The sequence below is a fragment of the Chironomus tepperi genome, unplaced genomic scaffold (genome assembly GCF_022539635.2).
Source record: "Chironomus tepperi strain 1889 unplaced genomic scaffold, CSIRO-AGI_Ctep_v1 contig_335, whole genome shotgun sequence".
Classification (NCBI taxonomy): Eukaryota; Metazoa; Arthropoda; class Insecta; order Diptera; family Chironomidae; genus Chironomus; species Chironomus tepperi.
Genome location: NW_027226457.1, coordinates 3663102 through 3673489, shown reverse-complemented (window position 1 = coordinate 3673489; position 10388 = coordinate 3663102). Strand labels below are relative to the sequence as shown.

The 10388-nt window shown below is 31.4% G+C and overlaps 1 protein-coding gene across 1 annotated transcript; it reads right to left on the bottom strand.

Annotated features, from left to right (window-relative positions):
• Positions 1-7088: 7088 nt before the first annotated feature.
• LOC139093226 (protein Nazo-like) lies at positions 7089-9902 on the bottom strand. The gene is made up of 4 exons (XM_070643875.1): positions 9692-9902; positions 9559-9628; positions 8723-9373; positions 7089-8666 (listed from the first exon to the last, which is right to left on the bottom strand). The coding sequence occupies exons 1-3, from the start codon at positions 9821-9823 to the stop codon at positions 9156-9158; spliced, it is 420 nt and encodes a 139-aa protein (XP_070499976.1). The 5' UTR covers positions 9824-9902; the 3' UTR covers positions 7089-8666; positions 8723-9155.
• Positions 9903-10388: the final 486 nt, after the last annotated feature.

Below are 10388 nucleotides of genomic sequence, written 5' to 3'. Positions count from 1 at the left end.
TGAAAGTTTAACAGCCAGAATTGAGAGTTTGAGACAGAAAGAAGCCAAAAACACCTTTTCATTTCCTTAACAGAATGAATTTAATTTTCATTCATTCAAAAATCGATTACAATTTTTGTAAACATGTAAAACATTTTTCTCATTTCCTTTCAATATTCATACAACAAGCACAACCGTAAAAAAGGAAGAAGCAAAAGCAAGAACAAGAAAGTATCAATTCTTATTGTGTCTAAAATGATATTAAATGGAAAAAAAATTTGATTGAATTTTCTCTTCTTTTACGGTTGCTTTTGTTGAGCAATTTCTTGAATCATTTCCCGGTGTACATTTTTATAGTCCTGCTGACCTCATTTATTAGAATCTTGATTGTTGTTATTTATTTCATTTTGAAAAAAGGAATGAAAAATGAGGGAAATTTTTATTGATTTTTGATTTCTTTTTGAAATGGGGTTTTGGTGGGATGAAGGTTGATGACTATTTAGATCAGTTGTTCGCTACTGCTAGATCTATCGTTGGCTTCCACTTGCCAATTTCCAATTCTAAGTAAAATACTATCCCGAAATCGTTAAATGTATTTAAAAGCTAGTTTTGATTTGTTAGATCATTTAAAGTACATCTTAAGTATTCTTGCTTACCAAATAGCACAAATTGGCTAAGCGATCAAAAATCCGGACTCAGAGTCTGAAATTAATTGACTTGGTATTGGATTCTGGATCTTTAAACCGACTTGTGCTTTTCGGGTTAGTTACTTAAGCAAATCTATGAATTGTAAATTCTTAAATTCTAAAGCTACACTTACTGCACACTGATTTCTACTCCCTCATCCCAATTTACAGCATTTAAACTTCCCCATTCCCATCATCAATCATCCTCAAATTATTGCTTTCAATTGCAAAATGTAAATTTTCTGCAGATTTTGATTGATTTTTTTTTATTGCAAAGAACAATCGAGGAAGTTTGAATTTAGAAGAATTTTCAGTTGATTTTAAATCATGAATAATTTATCAAACTTTCGTTTATTTTTTAAGGAAGAGAAATAAAAAGTTTTTTTTTCGCGTTCACGACTTCCGTGACTTATTTCACTTCCCTCGATCGTACGAAAAATTTGAGTTTTTCTTACTGTTCATGACTTATGATTACAGCATCTTGACAGTTATAAAAATTTTCTTTTTCGTTAATTGAAATTTTTTTTTTGATAAAAAGTTTGTGGATTTTCGAAATTCGATGTTGACGCCTTAGAAGTTGAATTCTGTGAATTATTATTGGTTGAGTAGATTTAAAGGGTTGAAGGAATAGAAGGATTGAGGAAGGGGTAAGATCTAGTAAATTATTTAGGGTTCTCTACCTTATTCTCTTTAACGTACATTTTAAGCGTTTGTTCTGACAATTCTTGTGATATAACTCGATGTAAGCATTTTAGATTAATTTAATTATGTCATCCTTTCTTACACAAAGGGGGTCCTCGGTTTGAATAAATTCGATATTATTCAAAATAAATTACTAAATTTTAATTAAATTTACTTTTTCCTTTAAAGATTCAAAGAATTGGATTTAAATTTGTTGAATTCAAGTAAGTAATTATTATTCAAACCCAGGACCCCCGAAGCTATATAAAGAAGCTGACTCTCTTAAATTAAAAGAATTTTCCACTTTCATCATCGGAAGAAAAAGAAAAAAAAATTCTTAATCACGTCAAAAGAAGAGTTACTTCCTTGATGAAATCTCTAATTATCGCTGAAAGAATAAACAACAAGAACACTAGAAACTTTTCGAGCAGCAATTTTTCCACTTGAAGAAATTTTTTAATTTTTTTACATTAATTTTTTTTTCTTTTTTTCTTTTCATTTTGCATCTTCTTACAATTTTTAAGCACACGCAAGAAGAAAACTTTCAAGGATTTTGAGCTCATAGAACACTTGCTACTTCTGTTGTTGCGACTTGATCCGAAAGAATTGGAAAGAGAAACTTTCGTTGAATGGGAAAAGAAGAAAATTTTCTTAACCGAAAATAATTCATTTGAATTTTTTCAATTATTTTGTGTGTTCTTGTGGAGAAATTGAGATAAAAATTTCAAATTTAAAAAATTAGGAATTTGACAACTTTAAATTTAAGAAATTTTCAATTTTAAGAAAATTTCAAATTTAAGAAAATTTTAAATTTAAAAATTCAAATTCAAGAAAATTTTAAAGAAATTTTTAAATTTAAGAAATTCAAATTTGAAAATTTTAAATTGAAGAAATTCAAATTTAAGAAATTTTAAATTTAAGAAATTCAAATTCATGAAAATTTTAAATTTTCAAATTTAAGAAAAAATTTTCAAATTCAAGAAAATTTTAAATTGAAGAAATTCAAAATTTTAAAAAATTCAAATTCAAAATTTTAGGAATTGACACAAAACTACCACAAGAACTCAGCAACAGAGCTCTTATAAAAACTTTAAATTAATTTAAAAACTTTAAAATTCCCAACAATATTTAAAAACTTTTTAAACTCAAACTTTAATCACTGCCTGTACATAGATACACAACATTGCAAAATAAAAATAAATTCAAAAATCATATCCACCTCCCATATCCATTTACTATTGCCAGATGTTTCCAATCACACGATTTATATTCTATGCACGCGATAACATGCAATTTTTTATATCGATATTTATATCAAGGATTTTCCTTTCTGTTCCACTAAAACCTATGCCAATATGTGTACGAATATCGATTGTTGCATTCAAAACATACAAGCATGAAATCAAATGGATTTTTAATAACGATGAATCTTGCCTACATCATCTTACATTGTAATATTTAAGGCTGTCTAGAAAGTTTTTGAGCTTGAGAAGGTCACTAAAGTCAAATCGTGCGGAAATAAATATGAAATGATCTGACATAAGAAATATTATTGGAGAATTGGAGTGAAATTTGAGATAAATTGGAAATGGATATTGTGGGATGGGTCGATGGATCGTTATTTGGATTTGATAGGTGATCATGTTCACTGTATGAATTTTTGAACTTAATCTGACTTAATAAAGGGCAATAAACTGGCTAGAAGCTTTTGGAGTATGGATTTTGAATTTTTATCAGCATGTCAAACCTGACCAGGCGCTGTTCTTGCCCGATTTATCTGTCTGATCTACTAGTGCGGAATGTACAAACCATGGAATGATTGAATCAGAGTCTTGCTAGCCTGTGGTAGTATTTATTGTCCCCTCTCCGTCATGTGCCATTTGAGTAGTCTTGTCACTAATAGCTTTTACCTGGAACTATCAATAATCTGACAGTTAATCCAGAACTTGAGATTAATCTCCATAATCGCACAATATTCAACGTTCAACAACCAGATAGTCACCCAACCATCCATACATCACATGTCTACCCATAAATCCATACTCTTTGATTTACTTTCCATATACTTTAAATAGAAAGCTCCTCATTGTGTACTACATTTGTAAAAAAATATATAGGATGTGAAAGAGCAAAACAGAAACAAACAAAAAAATATTCAAACTTTTGCTTAGCTCAGCATTTTCCATCCTATGAGGGCAATAAATTATGAACCAAATGCCATTAAAGCTTCTTTTGTCTTTCTTCATCGCTTTCCATAATAACCATCTGGTGAATTGGCTATTATAATTTCCGGACTATCGCAATTTTTATTGTTATTTTCTTGTTTTTTTAAAGGATTTTTGGTGCTGGACATTGAACATACTCCTTTAAACCTTCAAAAACTCCTCCAGCAGATAACAAATCTCAAAAAATTTCCATATCCACTCATCCACAAATACACACACCAATAAATCGAAAAGTGCAGCCATTAAAGTTGACAGATTATGTCGATGCCAGAACTGAGATTATTAACACATCAACGCGCATCTTCTTTCGACATGCCGTAAAATTTATTGATTCAGAGGATGAAAGAAGCTTACAGTCGTATTTGAAGGTGAACATTTCCTATTTTTCGTGTCATCGCACTGTAAGCGATTTTATTACATTGACCTATTCACTTTTTCGAGTGAAAAATCGCTTGTAATGTGAGTGTGTTTATGTAGAGTAGGCGATTGTTGAAGCGTATGGTTCACTTGATAAATTGATGGAAGCATGTGGCAATATTTGTTGAAGGATTTTTGGATATTTGTGTGAACTGCTTCGAAAGTGAGATGTATAGGGAAATTTGTAAGAGTGAGAAGAAGGGATTTATGATGGTCAACTGACCGGAAATTTGACACCTTCCTATTGTGAGGATGGAGAGTACGAATCTCACTAGATTACGATCTTTCGATTAATTCAAGGAGTGTTGTCGAAATAATAGGCATGGAATTAGAATCCTATAAGAATTGGGACAGGTTAAGTTTGAGAATCTCAGAAACGTCCCTTTAAGTTCTTATTGGAATTAAATAGGAATTTTAACTGAGGTTTGAGTCTAAGCTGTAGAATCTCATGTTGAGTTTCTTTTGATGGGATCGCGATATCAGCCGTCACTGTGCCGTCGGTCAGCTTCACGTCTTACTGTTAATACGGTAACATTGTAGTGCCCTAGCAAACACGGTATGCTGTATGAACAATTCATCCCGAAAATGTCTCGACTACGGCAACAATTTATTGAAATTTCAACAGAAATTCATGCATTATTTATCAAGCTTGCCTCCAAATTCCTCAATTTAAAATTAAATTCATTTTTGATTTCGCAGAAATTACAAAACTATGTAAATATATTCAACGTATCCAATTAAATCAATGTCCAATCGATTCCCTCCAGCAATATGCAACAAATAAGTAAATAAAATCAAGTTGACATTCATTAATTCACAAACAGGTCCTGCCTGTGTTAATGTAGATTACTACGAAATTCATTTTTTTGTGTAGCATGCAGCAACAAAACATTAATTTACGTAACAAACTTATATTCATCTACCCTTTAACATGCTTTAAATCTCTCTACGCGTAAATAATTGTAATTTAATTTTTTCTCCATTTACAGCACTGACACGATCTTTTTTTGGTATGTATGTAAAAATAAATTATGCCAACCATTCGACTGACGCGAGATAATGCCAAAAAATGGCTGAAGTTGAATTTTTTACTCTCTCCCTTATGATGCTTAATACTTGTTGTTGTTGCTTTAATTCATGTATTACTGGTTTATTCACTGACCTCAGCTTTTTTAATTTATTCAGATTTTCAGTTGGTTTTTGCGTGCGCTTATTTATGTTACAATACATAAGAGACTATACATGAGGGAGGATGAATGGATGATTATCATCATTATTATTATTATGATCATTATTGTTGAGGTGAAAGTTCAGTGATGTAAAAAAAATGTGATAAATTTTTACACGAGTAATGCGAATCTGTTGAGGTCCATAGGTGGAATTAAATGAACAACTTTTTTTTCTCACATTTATAAAACACGAAAATTTTTAATCTTGATGATTCATCAATTTTTTGTCTTTTTGCTGTTGTGTGGATGTGGGAATGATAGGGTTATGGGAGGATAATATTACGGGTGAAAAAATTTAAACAGGCAACGACTTTTGCTTTGGTTTGTACTGTCAATATTCATGTGTCAAAACCAGGACGGAACTAGATTCAAAAACGTCTGTCTACCTCAGCTCGTGTCTCAAAAATAGCCTACGGCTGATTTTATCCTTAACAATAATTCTTAAATCTATATTATGGACATATAAGCTCAAGTATACAACGCATAATCTAATTGCAGTTTTGATGTGTAGTAGCTAATTGAAAACTACCTTTTTTGGTTAAGTATTAATGTAAGCTCTCGTTCCAATTATTCAGTCAGTTAAAATGCATCCAGGTCCGTTCCATAAGAGACCTCTACGATGAATTTACAGCTCTCGTTTCTATTATCATTCCAACTACATCACTCATGACCCGTTTTAACATTTTACGTTGCCTAATTCTTAGTTCACGTTAATAAACTGCTACACTTAATGCAAACTCTCGTTTCATTCATTCAATCAGTCATAACGCATCCAGATTCATTCCAAAAGCACTCTATGGTGAAACTAACCCTGCATCTCCCATTCAGACACAATACCATCAAAAATTCTCCAAATCAACTTCCCATTGCAATCCAATATGCAACATTTGCACCTTAAATACGAAATATTGCAGATAACATGATTAAAAACTGATTTCCAGCATAAAAAGGCCTGATTAAGGTTCACAACATTCAAATGAGATAATTTATGGAACATAAATTAATAATCAGATTTATGGACATTTAAATAATACAATTTTCCAAATTGATGCACATAGAGTCAAGTGGGAGATATAAACAACGAAAAGAGCAGCAAATCAATCAATTGCTACATTTTCATAAAACAGTCATTTTTCTGTAGTCTGTAGTTTCCATTAAGGAAATTAAATTTTTGCCTCCTTAAGCTTCTTGAGATGCTTCCTTCATGATATGAATGCTACTTATTTATGAGTTGCTTTTTAAAATGCAAAGAAGTTTTCGTAATTTTAGTGTAGCTTGAAATGTGGAATGGATGTTGTTCAGTTTGGGGTTGTTTGGGAGATATCCAATGGAATTTGGTTTAAATTGATCTGCAGTTTGAGTATTGCGTGGCTTACAAGCCTAAATGCGCGGGAAAACCAGCATTTTCACCTAACAGACAGAATTTGACACCTTTAAGCATATATCCTCGTACTTTCAACAGTTTAGTCCATAAAATATGCTTCAACTACACCAATAACAACAGACTAACTAGATATCGAACCATTTCCTAATTTACAACCTTGATAGTTCACCAAACTCAATTTAAACTTCATAAATCCCACTCAGATAACACAAGTCACGAACCCAATCCATAGAATTTGCGTTCTATTCACTCAATCAAGATAGCAACTCTCTCTCTCGTCTCTACAAGTTTTTTCCTCGTTGCTTATGCAAATAAGCTTAAGGTTGCAACAGATAGATTGCGAGGAAGAAGTAAACATTACAAATGTATCTCTGGGAGCTCTTTGACATACATTTTCATTTTATTTATTAAAAAGAAATATAAGCAATTTGTTATATAGGAGATGGAAAATGCATCTCCGACCTCTATCAAAAAAATGACACTGTAAATTCGTCAAATGATGATAAAATTTTTTAACATTTTTTTATTCCTTTTTTTTCCCGGTTCTATAAAAAATAAATTTCTTTTCTGTCTCGTATATATGATATAATAAAAATATATTTAACAGCAAAAGCAGAAGCTGTGTGCATAAAAAAAGGCACTAGTGAACACTCAAGTCACACACAGCATAAAATCATAAATATACAGTGTTTATGAAACATAAATTTACAATGAATAAACATTTGCTTTACACTGTTCAGTATATTGCATGCGACTTAATATTTATAATGTGAAATTCGCTTCACTTCATCTTAGTCTCGTATATTTTTAGTGCAATTATTGAGCTTTATGGAAGTGTGAATGAGAAAATTGCATTTATGATAGAATTTAATATAAAACGGAGTTGGACCTTGGATTGGCTTAGTGCTAAATCGGTATTTCAACTGACCATGGGCGTATTTAGGGGATGGGGAGGGTTTAGGGGTCAAAGCCCCTATTTATTTCTATATAGAAGTCTTTTTCTTGGTAGAACCAACGAAGTCCTAAAAGCACTTCTTGCATATATTCTTAACAGCATCGTCTTCATCATAAGGTTAGACCTTCCCAACTCTTCCTTTCCTTCTGCATCCCGCAGAATAAGAATAAGTTCGAACTGAACATTCTCTGCGGCTCTGATTTTCATCCTTCTTGTCCAGGATTTTGATCTTATGTTTTTACAGCTAAAATGCACGTCTTACAATATTTACTGTACATCCTCTTTGAACCACACTTGCAAGAATGTTTCATGTTCAAGACTTTTTTTTTTGCCATTTTCAACAAAATTGATTTTTTTGGATTCCTTCCTGTATCTCTTTTCTATCGCAGCAATTGAAACTTCTTCCCATAAACCATTTTTTAAGGATTGTAAAAAAGATGATTCGTTGGCTCTTTTTTTTTGGCAATTTAAGGCAAGGTCGTTAAATTTGAAATGTGAGGCATTTATTGCTTTACTTGCCTACTCCTGATTGATTGAATTTAATAATTTATGTAACGAGGTCGGTAATAATTTGAAATGCAATAAAAATTTTATGATTTTTGAATTGGATGGGAGTTTGTATCGAGTTCCTTGGAGCTTTATTTGCATATTTTAGACCTTAATGGATATAAAAATCAACTTTTTGGCATATAAAAGGAATAACACCAGACACACAAGTATAATCATTAAAGCCTAAAGTATCATTTCCTCCAACTCTTCCAATTGACAGACAATATTCAAATCCATGACTGAAATCAGGCTGAGTACCGGTCCATGGAAGATCATATGATATCTTTTTACCAGAATTGGTCCAGAACCAATTGTCTTTCTTTGTTGACCTTGGTGTTACTGTCATTCCGTCAGTTAAATAGAAAACCTTTCTAGATGATGGAATAGCATCGCTCTTCTCACACATATGCAGGAAATTATGAGCTTCTGTGATAGTCTCAAATGATGCCAAGTCTAGATCAAATGCTTTGCATATTGCCTTTGCTTGTCCCCAATCGGCTTTTAGATATCGTGATAAGAAGTAAGTTTTTTGATACTCATATCCTTCATCATCATCACCTCCTAGTCATTTTGATAATTAATAAAAAATTTGCAATATTTAGTACCAATTTCCTTACTGTATTTTCCCAAACGAATAAATGCAACGTCTACTCCAGGATTTTGATTCCTGCACTGACTATTGAAGTTCTCAGAACTCACAAAAGTTGTGAATATTCCAAAAAACAAAATTAATTTCAGCATTTTAAGAATTTGCAAAGAAGTCTTTTTAGCAAAACGCTCAAAACAGAACTGATTTAATAAACGAAATTGAGCAATGCTTTAAATCCATGAATGTTATTTGAACAGATAAGACTACTTAAGTGATCTTTCATAACCCGTATAATATAACGAAATAATGTGAAGCTTTTGGAAATTGAAAACTTGGGAAGTACCCAAACATACATTTTGATATGAAGATGATTGTGACAAATAGGGAATTTACTGTGTACTCACTTAAGTTTACAACGATGACGCTTTTACATGTTAGCTTATCTTAATTAACTTATCAAACTAATTGACTACATTCATATGCATCTCTTCTATGAAAAATTGAACAATTCGCTTAATAGCAGTAGCTTGAATTTGACCGGGTTGAGTAATGAAATAAATTAGCGAAGCAATTTCATCTCCCCGAACTGCATTGAATGCCTCAATAATGTGCTGACAGAGCGCTCTCTTCTGTTCTTCCGATAGTTCGTCTCGAATAATGGTACCGACTGACTTAAACTCTAAAATTACATTAATTATGCATTACATCAATATCTTCAACAAGAACTTTACTTGAAATTGCATGCATAAATGTTAAATTGAAGCAAATCCATCGAATTAAATTTAATTCCAAGATTTAATTAAATCCATAGAAAATTTTAATTACTTTAAATTCAATGTGGAATACATACAGAAATCAAATTACCTTCTGTTCTAGCATAAGCAAGTAATCCACCAAAGATAGCACCGAGGGGAATTCCCAAAGGTCCAAAAAGCTGTAATTAATTTATTCATTACAAATTAATCCTTAGAATTTCAAATTTTCTTAATTAATTCACCATTCCTCCAGCGAAAGTAGACGCAGCTGTTGTACACGAAGCTTTGAGACTTGATTTAATTGTTACACGAATATTATGATTGTCAGCAACAATTGAAATGGCCTCAATTAATTCTCTTGTATTTACTGGCATAATTAATTTAATCTTTTGTGAAAATAATACTTCCAAATTGAATTTTTCCTTAATTTTTTTAACACAGACTTGACAATGAGACACTTATGTTTAGTTTAACTTATTATTTATACACATTAACTTTAAATTCACTTAAAAAAATTAAATTTTATAAAATTCACGAATTTTGATTTAAAATGAAAGCAAGCTTTGAAGTTCAAAAATTTCAAAAATTGAACTGACCGTTAAAATTTTGAAAAATAAACGTTGAAAAATCTGAAAGAATTGAATTGCATGGATGTTTTTCCATGACCTTGACAACATTTATCTCCCGTTTATTCACACAATTTACAATTTTTCCAGCATTTACGACTTCCTCATCCAAATCATTGCCTCAATTTGGATAAAATTATTTACTGACAATTCACGCCGTCACATGGCTATAACCATAAGTCATTTACTCAAACCAATTTTTTCACATTCTCGTTAAATTTATCATTGATGATAGAAGGGAAAAAGTACACAAAATGAGATTTTGAAGGAAGAAATATGGTGAAATGTGCTTGTAATTTCATTTGAAAGAATG